Source organism: Perca fluviatilis, chromosome 18 (genome assembly GCF_010015445.1).
Source record: "Perca fluviatilis chromosome 18, GENO_Pfluv_1.0, whole genome shotgun sequence".
NCBI lineage: Eukaryota > Metazoa > Chordata > Actinopteri > Perciformes > Percidae > Perca > Perca fluviatilis.
Genome location: NC_053129.1, coordinates 25,422,714 through 25,443,588, shown reverse-complemented (window position 1 = coordinate 25,443,588; position 20,875 = coordinate 25,422,714). Strand labels below are relative to the sequence as shown.

The following is a 20,875-nucleotide window of genomic DNA, read 5'->3' as shown; positions in this document are numbered from 1 at the left end:
CCAAAAGAGTATGACAAAACTTGTGTACATCAAGCCCACCAGATTACTGGAAATCTGAATTTGGCAGCTGACAAGGGCATCTTTCTGTCAACTCTGACAATAAAACTCACACATTTCATTACCTTTCATACCCAACGCGTGAAACATCAGCTTTCTGACGCCACTTACCCGGGAGCAGGCCTGAGTCACCTGTCATGTCATGATGATCAATACTCAATAATGATTTCCTGTAGCTGGATTCAGAGGAACACAGTAGCTGATTATTGCATTCAGTGATTGGGCTGTGAAATTACATGTACAGTATGTGCAAGTACATGCATGTCTTCTCTTCTTGTTCCTCCTCTCATTTCCATTACCTGCTCAATACTCCTCTACTTGGCTTGTTTCTCCTTCATTTCTTTATTTGTCTTTTATCCTCCCCACCCCCTCTCCATGTACTTCATTTTCTATCCTTGTTTCTCTGCTCCTCTCCTAATTTCTCTTCTCTTTCCTGGTTCCCTCTGTCCTTTCCTTGTTTGTCATTTCTTGTCCTTGTTTCTCCTCTGTTCTGTTTCTTATTTTCTGTCCACATGTTGTTATGCCTTTTCTTTCCTTGTTTCTGTTCTACTTACTATAGGTCATTACTGTACTTATAGTCCATGATTCGCCTGTCTTCTTCCTGTTCCTCCTCACCTTTATTTGCTTCTCTATTTTCTCCTCTCGTTTGTCTTCTCCTCTCCTTCCCTTGTTTCTTTCTTGCTTGTTTTATAATTCCCTTATCTGCCTCATCCTCTCCTTATCTCCGTTCTCCGTGTTACTCTTTTCTCTCGTTTCCTTTTTCTTCTCATAGGAAAGGTAAAAAGAAGATGCGTGGTGGGAATACACACCAACAGTCATTGGTGAACGTGTGTGGCAGCATAAGTGTATTCAGACAAATTTCCCCTTGATCCTTTTATTTAGATTTCCTCCTGCCAAGAACAGCAGCACATTTTTTCTTCACATGTGCTTTCCTCTTCATAGGCTGAGTTTACGAAATAACATCCCAACACTAACATGAGTCTTAAATGAGCTTAAACAAGCTCCCAAATTGTGCATCTCTCAAACAAGACTCGGTCTGTTTGCTCTCCCAGGTTAATGCCTTCCCAAACGTTTCATATTTTTATGTTACACTATAGACAACTGCCCTAGCACCTGAGACATTGTGTATCCTCCACAGGCTGAGACAAGCTACAGTCTCTCAAGGGTCCTGATCTGAGACAGAGACTCAGAGGCACCCGAAGAGTCAGCCCAGCTGACCCCAGGACCCCTCAGGGTAAAGCGTCCACCCCCAGACGCCTAAACCAGCTCACAGAGACCCGCGTACACCAGCGCACATTTCTGTTAAACTCATAGCTCTGAAACCTGTCACATTATATATAAAGGCAGGTGTCTTATGCATCATGTAGATGAATTACACTTCTACGCAGAGCCAGACAAAGCTTGAGTTTCTCCGTGTCAGTGAACGGCGAAAGGTACTCATCTGTCAAAGGTGGATCTGTCTTCCCTCACCAGGTAGTCAAAACACTGCCTGTTTTTACACAGCAGAGGACACTTGCTGTAACATTTGTCCCCACTTCTTGCTCTTTCTTTGGAATGTGTATGTCTTTTTCGAAATGGGTATATATTATGATCCCGGCAGATGAAGAATGAAGGGATGAGACAAGAAACTGATGACAAGTCTCATGGTTGAGATAGCCAATTAAACAGATAAGATTCAAATGCATCGGAGCTATTTGCAACCTGGTTGAAAAGTGGACAAGAGAAGTTTCCCAATGCTTCAGTGAAAGCACTAAAAAAATGAAATTAAAGCTGTGATTCAGCGAATAAATTCATGGCACCATCTGGTGAATGAGAAGGTAAATTCTCCCTATAAATAGTAATTTTCTTAGTCAGTATAAACAGCTTAGAGAGTGTTTGGTTTAGTTGATCCTGCCACTTTAATTTTGGAACAGCTTAGGAACTAAGTCCAATCTGACATCTAAGGTTTCACTGGAATATTTTTTAAATTGATGTTATTTAAAAACATTCCCCCTGATAAATGGTGTTCTGAGCAGGCATCTGTATGCCAAATTATATACTGTGTGGATTTATATATCTGATTGATATTTAATGATTTTTTTTTTTTATCATATGCTTCAGTTCCAGTACATTCTTTGTCCATTTTTCTTTTTCCACCACTTCGGCAGAAATTAAGTCCTTTTTTTAATTTATCCGATTGAGAACAATTTCTCATTTGCAACCTGTCACATTCATGCAGTTACACATTCATACTTGGAATGTGTACCCAGTACCACAGTCTGGTTGGCTGATGGCAGCTCCACTGGAGGGTCTTGCTCAAGGGCACTTCAGTGGTTGTAATGAAGCTCTGCACATTCATTTTCCCCAGATTTGATCCTGCCGGTCCTGGGGGGGACTGAACCGGCAACCTCACAGTCTCAAGCTCGCTTCTTAACCTCTAGGCCACCACTGCCACCTTACTCGAGGACACGTAATCAGGAACGATGCTAAATGATAATACAACAGGATGGTGCAATACATTATCGCCAGTTTATTTTTTGATTTTATTTCAATTTTTATAGTACAATAACTCAAAGAAAAAAAAAATTTAAAAGGGAATATCAGTGCAGGTGTGCTGCAGCACTTACTGCCTCAGGCACCTCTCCAGTGAACTCACATCGGCTCCTAGCGGTTGGAGCTGGAACTGCAACAAGCTGAGGATAATACTGAAACTCACTGGTGTTCAGACCTGATATATGACCTATCTGACTATGGAATAATGCTGTTTTTTGGGGGGTTTTTAACCAGTCTTAACAAAAAGGAGGAATAATTCTGTAGTATTTTTAATAGTACAAAACAAAACTTTAAAAAGTATAAGTAAAGCTGATAAACATAAATTGTATCAAATTAAATAATGTCAAACGAAAAATAGGTTGCAGATGTGCATGTGCATCTGAGACGGAAATGCTGCTGAAGACTGATGGATGGACGCTGTGAGAGGAAACACTGGTCCATTAAAAGTCTGAGTGCATCTCTCTCTCTCTCTCTCTCTCTCTCTCTCTCTCTCTCTCTCCTCCTTCTCATCTGCTAAGAGGATAAGCTCGTCCCTTTTTCTCCCTTCCCCGTGATTGGACGAGGCCACTTCTTAGGAATGGCACCAAACTATTTAAATAGCACTTTGTCCCCCTCGGCTTAAAAAGGGAGTTTTTTAGCGACCGATACCAGCAAGGACAAGTTCATCAAGAAGAAAAAAAACACCGAGATTTTATTCATTCTCCTTCTTTTCACGTTGGAACTCGTTTTTTCCCCCAAATCGTTTGCCTTAAATTCATTCTTGAGGATTACTGCTGGATTTCTAAAATTATTTTTTTTTGCGGGATTTTATTACTTTTGCTCTGCTGTTCTCGTTAAGCAGGTGAGCGGCAAATATTCTAAGGAATGCGACTATTTCTGCAGCTGCACTGGCATTCATTATTTTTCTGTGGCTGACTTTAATATGTTTTTTATTGTGTTCAACCTGTTGCACACTCACTTTGTCTGTCATTGACAATACTGTTATACATGGTTAGATTGTTGTTGTTTTTTCTCGCAGGCAGCAGGTTGGTGCTTCACCATGAAGTTGACAGGGATATTTTTGTTATTGATGTTTTGGACCTGCGAGAGTGCGCGAGTCGCAGGTGAGTTTGGCTGAACTGCTCAGGATATTAATTCTCTTTTAAGATATGAAGTTAATTATTATATAGGCTATAAGGAGCAGGGTTTCAACATTTACCTTTTTTGTCTACCAGCTAAATGGCTAGTGAATGTTCAAATTTTACCAGCCACTCAATAGATTCCCATTGTATTTTTTGGCTGGAGAGTGAACCAAATCTACCAGCCACTTGCATATTTTACCAGCATTTGGCTGGTAGATGGTGCTAATTTTGAACCCTGATTATGAGTCTGGAGTGCTTTTATTGAAACTGAAAACAACATACATCCAGTGCACTGCCAGACAAAGACTGACTGCTAATTATTATTCACCCGCAGAGAGCCGAGACGACAATAGCGTGTATGACTTGTTTGAGCTTGTCAAAGTCCCGAAGAAGAACAACGGGGTCACCCTGGTGAGAGGAGACGACCCGTACAGCCCCGCCTACAAAATCATCAACCCGGACCTGATCCCCCCGGTCCCCGAGTGCGCCTTTGGGGAGCTGATCGACTCCATCCAAGCCGAGAGGGGATTCCTCCTCCTGCTCAACTTCAAGCAGTCCAAGCGGACCAGGGGAAGCCTCTTGACCGTGGAGAAGCTGGACGGCTCCGGACCCGTGTTTGAGATCGTCTCCAACGGCAAGGCGAACACCTTGGACATCGTTTTCTCCACCGAGAACAAGCAGCAGGTGGTTTCCATTGAAGATGTGGATCTGGCCACGGGCCACTGGAAGAACATCACGTTGTTCGTGCAGGAGGACCGGGCGCAGCTGTACGCGGGATGCGAGGAGGTGAACACCGCCGAGTTGGATGTGCCCATCCAGAGCATCCTGACGCTGGAGACCCCAGCCAGCGCGCAGCTCAGGATTGGGAAGGGAGCCGTGAAGGACAGGTTCATGGTGAGCGCACGGGCCATTATAGACGGCAGAGTTTTAATTCACGTCTCTTTTTAATACTGTCAGCAGAGAGAGTTTTGTTTAAAACGCAAATGCATAATTATGTCCATATGCGTAAAAACGCACATATGGCAGGACTGAATTATTGTAATGCTTTTTTAGACTGATGCAATGAAAAGCGGGTTTATTTACTGAATGTATCGGATTGTAGCCTAAACTGAACATCGATACTTGCAGGGGGTCCTACAAAACGTGCGGTTTGTGTTTGGAGCATCACTAGAGGCCATCCTCCGCAACAAAGGATGCCAAAGCTGTAAGTAATCAGACATCTTGTGTGTTTACTCATCACTTATCTGCTTCATGTAGAGCCAAGTCCAAGCAACTCCTTATCCATGAAAAGTGCATATACTTAATTTGCTTGCTGATTTCTACATACAACCGTCCCTGGTCAGCTGTTTACCACTTGTCACACAGGAATGCCATTTTACAAATATCTCCGGGTGCTGTGGTCTCAAAGTATGTTCTCTGCTGTATTAGCTTATTACTTTTCATTATGATTCATTGCAGTGTGGGATTTGTAACATTTTAAGAACAATATCCTCCCTCATTAATAAGTCAACCATAATGCTGAGTGCGCAAATATGTGATTTGATTTATGTTACCGTCCTTCTTTCAGCCATGACGACTGACTCAATGATTCTGGAGAACCTCAATGGCTCCTCAGCCATTAGAACAGAGTACACTGGACACAAGACTAAAGGTAAACACTACTAACATGCTATGGACTTCCCCCGTTATACTAGTTCATGTATTTTTATTAGACTCCAGCATATAGAGACTGACCACACTAGACTAAGAATGAGGTTTTTTTTTATTTATGTTTTACATTCACTGCCAATTCACGACTTTCCTCTCTGTGTTTTTGCCCTGGTGAAGACCTGCAGATGGTCTGTGGCTTCTCCTGTGAGGACCTGGTCAGCATGTTTAGGGAGCTGAAGGGCCTTGGTGTGGTGGTCAAGGAGCTGTCCAATGAACTCCGCCAACTGGTAAGGAGGAATTCCAGCAGACCGTCTGGTGGCAGAGTGCAACAGACAGTCTGCCTCTCTGCCTTTGTGTGGGTTTGATTGATGTGCCTGGTCTCTGGGTTACCGTCACCACCTGTGTACAGTTGTCCAGTAACATTAGACACATACAGTATAAGCTAAGGTCCTAAGGATATGTGGTAACACTAACATATTTGTTGGTTAAATGAGGTTAAGAATACTTTCAGTGCTTAGATAACAAGGGAGCCAGTAGATGCCTTTATGCATTCTGTAGTGAAGAGTGATATAGACTCTTTTAAATTCAGCCTGCACCAATTCTGAAATCTGCATAATATTACAGTAGTTGCAAAATGAAACCTAAAACCACACTTGAATTATCCATAGCTACTACTTTTTTATTTTAGCAAAAGTTCTAGTTCTACTCAAACATGTTTTCTGTGTGATCAATCGTCACATAAATACTATAATACCACCAACAACAGAGCACCTGAATAATGTTATAAACCTATTCAACACCTATTATTAACTAAAGTGTTATCAGGTATATCATATTGTCTCAGTTATTTTGTTACAATACAATACTGCCCTTTCCTCACCACTCGCAACTCACAGGTCATCATCATGTAAGTTTGCTGTTGTTCAGCAGTCTTACTGGACATCTTGACTGTCTTATGCAGTTTGTTTTTATTACTCACCGACAATGAAAAACACCAGGCAATAGAACAGAAAACAGTTAAAATGCTCTCCCCAAACCTTGAGTAATCCCCCTCTTTTAAGTATTTTTATAAGCACATATATAACTTTATACTAAGCTCTTAATTTGTGTGGTTTAATGTGGTAAGTTTCAACATATCTTTATTATACAGCGCGTTTTAATAGGAAAAGTAGCTTTTGCCAAGGTAACAACTAATTGGGATCCAAATAATCAATAAACAATATCTGTGTTTTGTCTGTTTCTCCTATACCTCGCCTCCTCAGACGGATGAGAACAAGCTGATTAAGAACCGCATTGGCATTCACAGTGGCGTCTGCATCCACAACGGCATTGTGCACAAGAACAGAGACGAGTGGACCGTCGATGACTGCACCGAGTGCACTTGTCAGGTGAGATCTGAACTGTGTATATCGTCTCTTAAGTACTTAAACACACGTGTGAGGGGATGCACTCTATGCTTTGACTTGTTTTTACACACATACACACACACACACACACACACACACACACACACACACACACACACACACACACACACACACACACACACACACACACACAGACAGACACTCACACACACACACATACACTTACCACCACTTAACTGATCTGGTCAGTAATTAGTAGTTTGAAGGCCTGCCAAAAGGCCAACAGCCTTTACCGTTGTAATGAGAGGTCTGTTGATAGAAGTTCAACTCAAGTGTGGCTTAGAGGGACGTGACCAGACTTTTAGTGATGCACTGTAATTAAGAACAAGACCTTGGCTCTGACAAATGGAAAGAATTGATGGGTTCAGGTGCAAAACACTTGGCAGGGATGATTCCTGCATTTCACAATAGGCTTGATTTCCTGATTTCCTCTTCTACTAATAAGCTAGTTGTCCCTATTTTCTCCTTTTCCCTGTCAGTGATCAGATCCAGGAGGGACAACATTAGCATGCATAGTTAGAGGCAGTTGTTATCCCTGAGTCATTCACAGTACACCCACACAGGTCGTGCTGGCAGGCTGACTTTACTTGTTTGGGGCTCAGTGCCCAGGCCGGCTCTACAATCAAACTGACTTCCATTATTAGGACTTTGGCCTAATTCCCACCTTCCCCTGACCCAGTGGGCAGGTGGTTGTCTGCACTGAAGGGGTCTCCCTTCTCAGCCAGAATCCTGCTTTTTAGTTTTTCTGGCATGGTAAATCTGTGCAAACTCAGATGTTAATGAGTTGGTTGCATGGACATGGACTAAGACTTGGATAAAAGATTATCCTGCAACACGCACTAAATTATACAACAATATAATATACTCCACATTGGTGACACGGTTCTGTAGTGTCTCTCAATTCCATTTGGAAATGGGGATTTAACCGAGCACCTGGACATAATTTGGAAGAAAATTGCAGCAACAAGTTGTTGATATCCATATAGTTGAGCATGTGTTTAACCATACATTTGATCTCTGTGCTTGTGCAGAACTCTGCTACTGTGTGCCGCAAGATCTCCTGCCCCCTGATCCCCTGTGCTAATGCTACTGTTCCTGATGGAGAGTGCTGCCCACGCTGTGGAACACGTAAGCATTTCTGTACAATTCATTGTTAGAGTCTGCATAGCTATAGCAAAGTACACTGTAATTACATTTATGTAAACCTGCACTGTAAGCTACTGTATAAAAGGCCCCCATAAGCTAGAATGTATATGTGTCAACTAACAGGCAGAGCATACAAACGCTGCCCCATTCACAGAAAGAGCCGTTTCTGTGTTATTTGCCATATAAAACAAAAAGCCACAAATATTTCCCTGGATGTAAAGGTTTCTATTCAAGAGAAAACATGTTAACTTTAGAGATGATTTAACTGCAATAACATCCGAGTAAATGAAAGGACGCTTATGTGTTTCGAACATTGGCGCTTTGTGCTCCAAAACATCTTTGAAATGGCTGTAATTTGCCAAATTGGTTAAAGCGGGATGGAAAATTGGTTGGCTGTTTAGTAAAGCCATCTTCTGCATGAGGAGTAGTGACATGTTCTGCATACCTATGCAGGCTTGGCTGCAATGCTTCCCTAAAAGCTAAATAAACAGGGGGACCCGCATTCATCCAGACCTCAGCCACTTGTTGAAGTCATTACACACCCAGGCCCATGTTTGCAAGATCTGCTTCCTCTTTAGGAAAACATAAGCCAATGGGGCATCCCTGTGTATCCTGAGGACAGTGGCCCTTTCTATTTCTCCAGCTTCTCTCAGTGTTAGTCTCTGCCCTCCCTCTCAACAGACGGCCTTCTATCTGTCCAAGTCCCAGCTAAATCCACACTTATTAGCCCTCCGCTTTAAGAGCTTTCCCTCCTCATTTAGGCTTGAGGGTGTTTGTGAGGGGGTACTGCCTCGCTGGAATAGCTCTTTTATTGTCTCTCTCTCTCATACTCTCTCCCTCCTGCTCAGCGAGCGACTATGCAGAGGACGGCTGGTCGCCGTGGTCTGAATGGACCCATTGTTCCGTGTCTTGTGGGCGGGGCATCCAGCAGCGTGGGCGCTCTTGCGACCGTATCAATAACAACTGCGAGGGCACCTCTGTGCAGACCCGCGACTGCTACCTCCAGGAGTGTGACAAGCGATGTGAGTTACCACAGCATACACATCAGCCAAACACAAACGAATAAGTAGACCCTGTTAAGCCGACAATCTGATTTACATGCAGTTATCTGTGAGTTTACTTCAAGTCATCATATGTGTGCCATAATGATAGAGTGCCACAGTGGTCAATCACTTTGCTTCCTGATAAATGACCTCTGACCTTTCCTTGCGGCCTTCAGTCAAGCAGGACGGCAGCTGGAGCCATTGGTCACCATGGTCGTCCTGCTCCGTCACCTGTGGTGCTGGTGTCATCACCCGTATCCGCCTCTGCAACTCCCCCACCCCTCAGCTCGGAGGAAAGGACTGCAAGGGAGAGGGCCGGCAAACCGAGAAGTGTCAGAAATCTCAGTGCCCCAGTAAGTCACACCATCTGATATTCATGCTTGCGTTTGTGTGTTATACACAGCAAGGATAGAAATGAATCATGTTTTATTCTTGTCTCCCTTAGTCAATGGCAACTGGGGACCCTGGTCACCGTGGGATACCTGCACTCTCACCTGTGGAGGTGGTCTCCAGACTCGTAAACGCCTGTGCAATGACCCAGCACCAAACTACGGTGGCAAAGAGTGCGTCGGTAATGCCAAAGACACCCAGCTGTGCAACAAGAAAGCCTGTCCAATTGGTGAGGCATTGTAATTACTTACAGAGCTTCTAAAATTGAATTCCATGTATCTGTATTATTGTAAACATGCTGATTTTAGTGTCCTTTTATTTATTATACTGTTGTTTGTTGGGGTTTTATTATATTGCAAGTTTTATTTCTTTAGTTATGTTTTATATACTGAGATCTATCTTCACAATAAGATCATTACTGGCAAGGGATTTATGTGATTAAAAAAAGGTTACATCTGCATAACACCTTTGATGTTGCAGATGATGTCTTAATAATGAGCAAACATTGCTCTTTTCAGATGGGTGCCTGTCTAACCCCTGCTTTGCTGGAGCCAAGTGCACCAGTTTCTCTGATGGTTCCTGGGAGTGTGGGAAGTGTCCAGCTGGCTACACTGGCAATGGTATCAATTGTAAAGATGTTGATGAGGTAAAAATTCCTTCGACCTTGTATTATGATTTTGTCAGGTACAGACACGGTTTGATGCCTGTTGCAACATCTACCAAGTCTTAATTGGTTGTTTTTTTATCCTAAAAACAGTGCAAGGAGGTCCCAGACGCTTGCTTTGAGTTTAATGGTGTGCACCGCTGTGAGAACACAGATCCTGGCTACAACTGTCTGCCCTGCCCTCCTCGCTATTCAGGACCCCAACCGTTTGGCAGAGGAGTGGAGCAGGCTGCTGCTAAGAAACAGGCAAGTGCTGTCTTGTCTTTGTGTCAAGCAGCCAACGCACAATAAATAAATATTTACAACAGGAATAACTGGCACAAGTACACTTATGTCTCCAAAGCAAAACCATGATCACTTATTGTGATGAATGTCTGCCTTTTCCAAGAAAAGAATGTCATGAATTTGGACTATGCACAGCCAGTTTGATTACTGGTCATTCAAACTATGCATCCCTCCTTCACTCTCCAGGTGTGCACGCCTCGTAATCCCTGCCTTGATGGAAGCCATGACTGCAACAAAAACGCCCGCTGTAACTACCTCGGACAGTTTGCCGATCCCATGTACCGCTGCGAGTGCAAGCCCGGCTATGCTGGCAACGGCCATATCTGTGGAGAGGACACAGATCTGGATGGATGGCCCAACGCTGACTTGGTTTGTGTGGAGAATGCCACCTACCACTGCAAAAAGGTACATAGTGGTGAAGCAGAGAGGCTCTAATGTTCCGTGAAGCAAAGTCACTTTAGAAAGGAGTTTTTGCAGAGTTAAATTCATATGACTTGTATGTACAGTATGTTGTCATATCTGACTGTCTGACTGTGTTGTCTGTTATTCAGGACAACTGTCCCAACCTCCCCAACTCTGGGCAGGAAGATTACGATAAGGACGGCATTGGAGATGCTTGTGACAATGATGATGACAATGATGGCATTCCTGACGATAGGGTGAGTAAAACTCTCCGGATGTGGCCATAGCAGTGAACAAGGGAGCGTGTGTGTGTTCTGCAATTTATGCATTCATCATTCATGCTGTTTAATAAGAAGACAGGTGGAAAGAGGGAAGGGGAGGGGAGGCTCTGCAGGAAAGCAAATGTTTCTCTGAGGCCTGAGCCAAAACCTCAAATTCCAACACTGAGGTACTGCTCTGAAGGAGCTCCACTGTGTGTTTGCTAATCCCAACATTACATTTGGGACAGGGCCTAAAAGTAAAGCACATTTGCATCCTGCATCACTCCCTCCCTGTGAATAGATCCACACAGGCTCTGCACTGCACCTGAAAACCTATCCTCAACTCTTTATCTTCTCCTTTGTCTTTTTCTTTTTGAAACAGGATAACTGTCCATTCGTGTACAACCCCAGGCAGTATGACTACGACCGCGATGATGTGGGTGACCGCTGTGATAACTGCCCCTACAATAGTAACCCAGACCAAACAGACACAGACAGCAATGGAGAGGGAGATGCCTGCTCTGTGGACATTGATGGAGATGGTGAGGACTGGAAAGTTTAATAAAAATACTCCTCTGGAAATCTACATCTTTATTTGTGAGGTCATGCTTGTGTAATATTTTGTACTTATGTAGTGGCTTTTCATATCATATGTTTCCATTAATTCCCCAGGCATAATGAATGAGAAGGACAACTGCCCCTATGTGTACAATGTCGACCAGAGAGACACAGATCTGGATGGAGTGGGAGACATGTGTGATAACTGCCCTCTGGAACATAATCCTGATCAGGTGTGTGGACACATACACACCGCCCTTCACCATTTCCTTCCACCTCACCCACCAACAATAATCCACATTCATCTCCCTGCCTTTCTCTATAGCTCAGCATATATCTGTCTTTCAATTGAGACAGAGCTGTAGTGATTAGCCCTGTGTAGCTGTCTAAGCTTTATCTCACCATGTAAAGGTGGAGTAAATCCTGTATGCAGCTCAAGGGCACATCAGTTCAATAAGGCGTAGTGGGGGGCTAGGGGTCTTTTCAATGGCCCATTGACGTTAGCTGGCTAATGTGAGGGAAGAGGCCCTAGGCTGGATATTTCTGAGGAATGGGCTGGCCCTGGGCTGTGTGCATGCCCTGTCTGCGCACCACGGGCCTGCTCAGTCCACCTGTGCTATGCTACACTGAGAAATAGGAATGTGTTGAACAACGGGACTCAGGAAAAGGATGGGGGAAGGAGTGGTGAATCTTAATCTACACTGATGTAGTCTTTAAAAAGTGAATGGAGAGTAAAAGTGAATTGCACGCTGCGATTAAAGGCCAAAAGAGACAAGTCCAGACATGGACGCAGCAATGCTACATGCTGTTCCAAAGAATACAAAAAAATCCCTCTTCAAATGTTGTGGTCTTACTGAGATCTTTGACAGCAGAATTATGATTCTACAGAGTTACCCAAATCCTCACATCCTACTCCTGCTCCCACCCTTCATCTCCTTTCATTCACCCCTGTGCCCCTTTTCTTTCTTAGTGCCGCAGGGTGTGCTGGAGGTGCTCAACAAGCAAATTGGAGTAGGAGGGGCAACAGAGTCTTGTGGAGTGATGTTTGATTTTCAGTAGCTAAAACCTGCTGACAGATCTTGGACAAATTGAGCTTGGCAGCTTTACTGAGGCAGAGTGATTTCAGCCTAAGGAAAGTCCCTAATGAAAGCAGGAGAGGAGAGATGACAGAACAATGGTAGCAGGAAATTGTGTGGTATAAGGAAATAAACACGGTGGAATGTAATCACGTACAGTATGTTTGAGTGCTATTAATACTTCATTGTCCCCTCAATCCATACATTCGGTCATAACGCTGATGTCAAAACATTGTATCATTGCAGGTGGATTCAGATGATGACCGGGTGGGAGACAAGTGTGACAGCAACCAGGACATCGATGAGGACGGACACCAGAACAACCTGGACAACTGCCCATACATCCCCAACGCCAACCAGGCTGACCATGACAAGGATGGCAAGGGAGACGCCTGTGACCATGATGACGACAACGACGGCATCCCTGATGACAAGGACAACTGCAGACTGGTCTCCAACCCTGACCAACTGGACTCTGATGGTGAGCGAAATGGACCATGCTTTAATCCCAAAGGATACAGGTTGTGCGAAACAATTCTCAAGCACCAAAATGCTGAAATACAGCTCACAGCAAGTCAAGGGATCTTTGAAACACTTTTGGTATTACTATTAATAAATATGTAATGTACAGTATATATATTTTTTTTTTTTAAAGGTGATGGCCGTGGAGATGCTTGCAAAGATGACTTTGACCAAGACAACGTGCCCGACATCTATGACGTGTGTCCCGAGAACTTTGACATTAGTGAGACAGACTTCCGCAAGTTCCAGATGGTTCCTCTGGACCCCAAAGGCACCTCGCAGATTGATCCAAACTGGGTCGTCCGCCATCAGGGCAAAGAGCTGGTTCAGACTGTCAACTGCGACCCTGGCATCGCTGTTGGTAAGTCACAAATCACCAAGGCAAATTCCTTGTAAGTGTTACTTACTTGGCAAAAAAATCCTATTCTGATTCTAAAAATAACGGGTTGTGATTGTCTACAAAATGCACCTTAATTTGCCCAAAGAGCAAACATTCAAAAATGTGTGTGCATTGAAATTCTGTCCTCAACATGCATTTTTCCTTCAGGTTACCACGAATTCAATTCAGTGGACTTCAGTGGGACTTTCTTCATCAACACCGAGAGGGATGATGATTACGCCGGCTTTGTGTTCGGCTACCAGTCCAGTTCCAGGTTCTATGTGGTGATGTGGAAGCAGATTACGCAGACATACTGGTCTAATAAACCCACCAAAGCCCAGGGCTACTCTGGCCTGTCCATCAAAGTGGTTAACTCCACCACTGGCCCAGGAGAGCACCTCAGGAACGCCCTCTGGCACACAGGAAATACCCCAGGACAGGTAATACATTTGGACTTTTGGAGGTTATACCCCCCAATTGATTATTTTAACATAGGGAGATGTAAAAAGATAAATCCATGGCTGTTTATTTCCCCATGCTTTAGGTCCGCACTCTTTGGCACGACCCTAAGAACGTTGGATGGAAAGACTTCACCGCCTACAGATGGCATCTGATCCACAGACCAAGAACAGGACTTATTAGGTGGGCAGAGGATAATATTTAATCCACATATAAGTTCACTCTTCACATGGGTTTGATATCCAAATCCCAAGCTTTGGACCAACTTTCATTTTTCCTTTATTCCCGCAGAGTCGTGATGTATGAGGGCAAGAAGATCATGGCAGATTCTGGTAGCATCTATGACAAAACATATGCAGGCGGCAGGCTAGGTCTTTTTGTCTTCTCACAAGAGATGGTATACTTTTCAGACCTCAAGTATGAATGCAGAGGTAAGCATTTATGTGAAATCAACTTCCCAGAAAGCATTCAATGTTCTGTTCTTGAAATCGAGACCATATCCAACTCCTTTTATTATGTCTCTTTCTTTCAACAGATGTCTAAATGCACGGCGCAGGAAGCTCTGAGGAATGCACCTTTTTTTGTATAAAGTATGAACTTATGTATTCTGATGAAAAGTCCAGGGACCGATTTATCTCCGCAACTCTTTCTTCTGCGGCATGCACACTTGGACGAGGCAATGGGCATGTGGTCAGCCTCAGGGTAACTTGAAGCTGGTTCGAGCAGAGCACCAACCGGTTGACTGCCAGTTGAGGATCAGAGAGCCCCTTCTCCTCCACCCTTAGTTTTCATGAGAGCAGAGAGAGCTGGGGAAAAAAGAAAACAAGCACCTTTCTATCCTAGCTCTGCCTGCTTTTCTCGCTCTCTGAAAGACCTCATTCATCTCTGTGCGGGAACAGCTCCCCATAGACAACTATGCACTTCCAAGCCTTTACATCTCTCTCTCTCTCTCTCTCTTTCTATCTTTCTCTCTCTCTCTTTCTATCACACCTCTTCAGCCTATGTGCCTGTCTACCTTAGCTTCTGGATGGACATCCCAAAGAAAAAAAACAATGAAATATTCCCTTTGCTTTACCAGACCTTCCAGAATGTAGAATCTGAATGATACATTTGAGGACTCAGTGGATGAAGACAGCAATAAAAATTTTTAGGGATGTTGGTTGTTGAGGATTTAGTAAAACTGATGGGAGTAGAGCGAGTTAGAAATAAGGGGAACATAATGTTGTGGATGTTTATGGTTATGCATGTACTGTATGTGGAGACTGGAACAAGAAAGTGCTTTTAACCATCTACCTAAGAAAGAGAAATACAAAATTAAATTTAGGTCAGCTTTCTTCTGAACTTACAACTATCATGGGCATTGTTGATGCTGTCTGGTTAACTAAACAACTCTCAGGGTCAGATGGAAGTCACAACCTTCCCATATCAAACCAGTAAGAAAAGATATGTGGATTATTTTACAGAAAATTGCTAGAGCCAGTGTTCCCTCCAAAATACTCCCCATCTTACATCAAAACCTTGGTCATCGAAGAGATTTATCCCCCTCAGCTTCTGAGGATTTCAATTTGATATTATGTAAATACATGTAATTTATTGACTCTTGCCTACAATGTAGGCAGCAAAGGAAATAGGAATGCTTTGAAAAAGTAAAAATAAAATACATCCAATATCACAGTTAAAACTGATCCAAAATAAGGTACAGCCAGGTGTCCGTGTCTATCATCTCCCGCTGTACAAAGTGAATTAGGTATTTTTCAGATAGGGCTATTTAGCATGAAGTGTATGTGACGTGTGTGCCTTTTCTTCAGAGAGAGATGAAAAACAAAGGAAATCTTTGATGTACAAATATTACCTCATTGCTGTTGTATAATTAGATCAAACAAAAACACAACCTAAGTACTTTTTCATATTCCTTTAAAATGATGGACATCTTAGTGCCACTGTAGCATAAGCTGTAAATAGTATGACATTTCATATCTAAAAAACACAACACGCTCCCACTCCCGTGATTTACCCCAGTGAGAACAGTACAATGGGAGATTTCTTTTTTATGAATAATTTTTGCTTTATCATGTATGTCCAATGCTGTTTTTAGCAGATAAATTATTGTTTTGTCCTAGCTGTTTGTGAGAGATTGATTTGTGTGTGTGTGTGTGTGTGTGTGTGTGTGTGTGTGTGTGTGTGTGTGTGTGTGTGTGTGTGTGTGTGTGTGTGTGTGTGTGTGTGTGTGTATGTGTGTAGATAAAGGCTATTTAAATAATTTATCAGGATGTTTTGCCTTACCAAAGGCCACACGTCCATCTGTATAAACGGTTTGCACACTGACGTGAGGATGTTCTGTTCTTTAACGTTTTTACCTTCTTTGTTATTGTGTATCAATGTTACCATTATTGGTAATTAGCTGTACAATTAGTTTTGCTTGTCTGTAAACATTTTCTTAGTTGTACAAAGCGAAAATGCTGTTTTTATTCATAGCGATTATTTTGTTACATACTTCAAGACAATAAATAGTTGTTAAAATTCTTTAGCATGTCCGTGCTTTTGTTTGTCACATTGAAGCTATTTCACCGTTTCTCATCTGGGTTTATTATTGTTGATCAACTTGTTTACATGACGTGGAGATAAAAACATGTTTTACATTAAACACAAACTAGTGGATGACTCACACCAGAAAATGCGTAGACCTCCTCCAACCAGATCACGAAGACAACCGGCTTTGATTAGGTCTACTGTAGTCTATATCCATGAAGTTCCACTTCAAGGATTGCTCCGGTGCTGCCTGAAATTCTGCAGGCTATCCCCCTTTTGTCAGCCGGATGTCCGTTACCTTACTCTTTCTTTGTGTTGGCATTCTAAACTCCGGTGGATTTATGAGGACTATGGTTAACTGCTCCTCAGATCTCTGCATGGTAAATCCAGACAGCTAGCTAGACTATCTGTCCAATCTGAGTTTTCTGTTGCACGACTAAAACATCTTTTGAACATACACATGTTCCACCAAAACAAGTCTCTCTGCGATGAAGGCCACATTAGGAATGTGACACAGACGTCTGCTCCCGAGCTTCATCTGCCTGACCTCTCTGATCTCCCCTGACCTCTGCAGACGCTTAAACAACACGAAGAGCAAATATTAGACTGACACAAATATTGATATTGGCTGACAGGCTTTGAGACACACAGACTCCAAAAAAAATCCACTGGTGGACAAAATAGCAAGAACACAACAAGACCAAAAATGGTAAACTCATTTACCAAAGTTGAACATCAATTTGCAAATGGTCATGCTGAATCTATTACAACTTTTAGGGTGTTTGTGTTATTTTGTTAGCTATTTTTTTCTGCTCTACTGTGAATGCTGATCTGTAACATTATTTACTTTTCATTTTGGATGATACTGATCACCTAACTGTTAGTCTATATAGACGTTCTACTTCCGCGTTTGCTCTGGTGCTGCCGGAAATTCTGCCGTCGTTCGATGTCTGTTTCCTTCCATTTTCTTTGTGTTAGAATTTTAAACTCCGGTTGATTTATGAGGACTATGGTTAACTGCTCCTCAGATCTCTGCAGAGTAAATCCAGACTGCTAGCTAGACTCTGTCCGATCTGAGTTTTCTCTTAACACGACTAAAATAACTTTTAAACGTACACGTTCCACCAAAACAAGTTCCTTCCGGAGGCTATCTTGCAGCAACACCGTGGCTCCGTGCCTAGCGCCACACAAGACGATTGTGACTGGTCTAAAGAAATGTCAACAAACCAGAGCACATTTTTCTCCCATCCCGGAATGCTTTGTGTACTGTCCATACCCTCCTCCGCAGCGCCGTGGAGGCAATTAGGTAGCAATGTGAGACTACCTAATTGTTAACTACAATGTCTCCATCTTTAGTGTTATAGTGTTCACTGTTGTGATGTTTCTGCAGTGGATGATCACTGGTAGAGGTCTTTAAATGCCCGAAAGTTTAGAAAACAGACCAGTGGAAAACTTACTTGAACCCAATTACATTTTCCGAAAACACTCAGAGACCTGATCTGAAAAGGTACCAAAGGACAGTCAGACCTGATCCAAAGAAACTCAAGGACCCAATCAAAACAGAGAAAGAACACCATGTGCCACCAATTAACGAGTGGCAGGGTCCAAAAGAGTAAGAGTATTCACTTTAACGTCAACACTTTCTGTACCACAATAAAAAATATTTTCTTTCTCCAGGAATGATTAGGTATTAGATGTATTGTCACACAAACCCACAGCGATACAACGGGACTCTGCCCAACTTAAGTTAAGGGTTGGGTCTTAGATGCTAGAAACCAAATGAACCTATCAAAACTTCTAATCACTGGTCAAACAGTGTGTCCTGCACACTGGTGCCTTCTACTCTCTGGGCCAGATGTACGTACATTTGCGAACGTAGCGTTATCAGCGCCATAGCCAACCCGCAGAAAGCGCACGCTGTGATACTTCAGCTTACGTAGTATTTACCAAACCTGCAGCCTTTCTCCGCCCACTATACCATAAATTGCGCACATTTAAAAGCGCAATTGAATGGGCCTCCTTCTTTCTTTCTATCATGGATCAGCCACCAAGTCAACAAATAAGCGAAAACAAAGATTTAGCAATAACGAAGTTATTACTGCTGCCATTTCACCAGGAGGCATTTGCGAGGAAACCCGCTTCCTGGTTTACACCTGCTTTAAGAATTTTCACCGCAAAATAGAGGCGCGCTTTCACGGGTGTTTTTTGTACGTACCGCCGAATACATAATTAGGCGCATTTTACGCTTCCCCTCCCATCTCTTTATGGGAAACTCCCATTTTCCCCTTGACCCTCCCATGAATGCATATGCATGACACGGAAAAGCGCAATTTGCCATTTTCAGTTCCCGCGACAGGCAGTCTGTGCTTTAACCTCAGTGTGGCCTGTTTGTACATACCTCGCCATGCTTGCACATTGCAAAACAAATACGCCTGAAGTGAGCGCAAAAGCTGGCCCTCTGTTCATGTTTGAGTGTCTGGGACTTTCTTTGTCTGTTTAGCCATGGTGGTTACATCTCTGCTCATGCAAAAACTCCTCCTACCAAGCTCTTCTTCAGTTTATTCTAAAAAAAAAAAAAAAAGAGGAGAGGGCCAGGAGAGACCTTCCAGAAATAGTGTGTTTAGATCTTTTCATGAACCAAGTACAGGATGACTCACTGTTATTCTGTATCAATCAAGTGGAGTGAAGCAAATAGCCGTTTAGGAGCTACATTATGCAATTGTAGCCTTTTTAATCCAAGAAGTGAATTATATGCATGTTCTTATTAATCATGACAGCCCAGCTTGAGGTATAAGGCATTATTACAATGTGGCAACACTGAAGGCTAGACATCTTAATACCAGCAGCAGTTATCACACGTCTCTGCCAGCTGTCTACAAACACCCACATGTTTACTCTCTGACCCTTTTTAGGCTGCATGTCAGGATGTGAGTGCTGGCTTAAAGAAAACTTACTTGGTACACAGTTGTTTTACATGAAATTTGTCTTCTGTTGATTTAATATAATACCTCTTCAGAAGAAGTAATCATCATCACTCGAGTTTCTCCCCAGGAACATCACCGGACGCCACAATCTTCTGAACATAGACATACTGAGAAATACAGAGAGAGTTGTGTGGAGCTTAATTAGCTTTGTAGCAACTCATTTGGCAATGGCTTGAATGTAGTGGACGTTTATTAATATCAAAAAGTTACGCACTAAAGCTTTAAGGAGCCAACACATTTAGCACACACTGCAGTTGTCTTACAGACACAGTGATGTACCTTTATTATTATCTGAATTAGACGCATGGCTGTAAGACACCTTGATGGTAAATATATTTATGGAAACCACAATGTATTGTTGCCTACTCTTTTCCCAGCGAAACCAGGACTTCAAACTGGCAGCCTTCCGGTCGACCATGATTACTTGCCACACACATTCCTCGAATAATGACAGACCAAATCCAAAAAAGACCCACCCAATTACCTCCAGCGCCTTTAATGTGTCTGCAAAAAGCACCTTTTGCAGTAAAAGGATTTAGACATTAGCCTTGAAGTGTAGTGACTAATGCAAAGTGCCGAATGGAACAAAGGCCATCGACCCTGGAGTTACAACAGCTTTATTTAGCTCCTGTATCCACCCAGGGAAGTGGAGAGACTGCGCTCCATTTGCAGAACCCGCTGCCACAATTGGCCTCAAACCTCAAACTTCAGCCTGAAACGCTACATTTGATCTGGCCTACCTCCTCCCCCAGTCTGTCATTCAACACCTTTGTGCTTCATGCTACTGTGTATTGAGGTGGTGAAGTGTTATGTTAAGATGGAGGACCCCCCACTGAATTTACCCACCATGCACGTCTGTAAGCACAGGAGCTCTAGGACCCCACCTGAACATACAGTATTTGAGACTCAAATAAGAATAGAATAACATTTTCTTGAACAGTAAAGACTTGGTGAAAATAAGTCTGGAATGTGGTTTAGTCAGGGCATTTTCTTTCAATTATAGTATTAGTATTAAACCTAAACGACACCTGGGCTCCGTTTCAGGAAGGAGATTTAACAAACTATGAGTCTAACCCTGAACTCTGAGTTGAGATGGGAAACTCTGAGTTTTTGGTTCCAGAACAGCTGATTTGAGTTGGTTCAATCAACTCAGAGTAGGTTGACTCAGAGCTAAGCGCTTACACCACCACAATAAAAAGGCAGCATGAATAGAGTCATGATACTACGATTCACCATGGTAACAACCACAAACAAACTGGTCGGCAGAAATACTCATGCGCACATACAGTTTGAACATGTATTTTGTTAAAAAAGCAACACAGCGGCATGGGAGAAAATTGCTGCTCGAGTCGAATACGTAAGCATTGACAGTGTATTAATTTCATATTTAA

The 20,875-nt window shown here is 42.9% G+C and overlaps 1 protein-coding gene across 1 annotated transcript; it reads left to right on the top strand.

Moving 5' to 3' along the window:
• Nucleotides 1-3,195: 3,195 nt before the first annotated feature.
• On the top strand, nucleotides 3,196-16,090 carry thbs1b (thrombospondin 1b). Its single transcript, XM_039782332.1, has 23 exons — nucleotides 3,196-3,430; nucleotides 3,608-3,692; nucleotides 4,045-4,604; nucleotides 4,839-4,914; nucleotides 5,278-5,361; nucleotides 5,538-5,647; nucleotides 6,623-6,748; nucleotides 7,819-7,915; nucleotides 8,782-8,955; nucleotides 9,153-9,329; nucleotides 9,422-9,595; nucleotides 9,885-10,012; nucleotides 10,124-10,276; nucleotides 10,502-10,720; nucleotides 10,867-10,974; nucleotides 11,360-11,519; nucleotides 11,650-11,768; nucleotides 12,858-13,092; nucleotides 13,267-13,494; nucleotides 13,681-13,952; nucleotides 14,057-14,154; nucleotides 14,263-14,402; nucleotides 14,507-16,090. The coding sequence occupies exons 2-23, from the start codon at nucleotides 3,629-3,631 to the stop codon at nucleotides 14,512-14,514; spliced, it is 3,510 nt and encodes a 1,169-aa protein (XP_039638266.1). The 5' UTR covers nucleotides 3,196-3,430; nucleotides 3,608-3,628; the 3' UTR covers nucleotides 14,515-16,090.
• Nucleotides 16,091-20,875: the final 4,785 nt, after the last annotated feature.

Excerpts from the sequence above, each read along its gene's own strand:
- thbs1b (XM_039782332.1), top strand. The coding sequence starts at position 3,629 with ATGAAGTTGACAGGGATATTTTTGTTATTGATGTTTTGGACCTGCGAG. Across the intron at positions 13,093-13,266 it reads TGACCAACTGGACTCTGATG|GTGATGGCCGTGGAGATGCT; the intron begins GTGAGCGAAATG and ends TTTTTTTTAAAG. Across the intron at positions 14,155-14,262 it reads CCAAGAACAGGACTTATTAG|AGTCGTGATGTATGAGGGCA; the intron begins GTGGGCAGAGGA and ends TTATTCCCGCAG.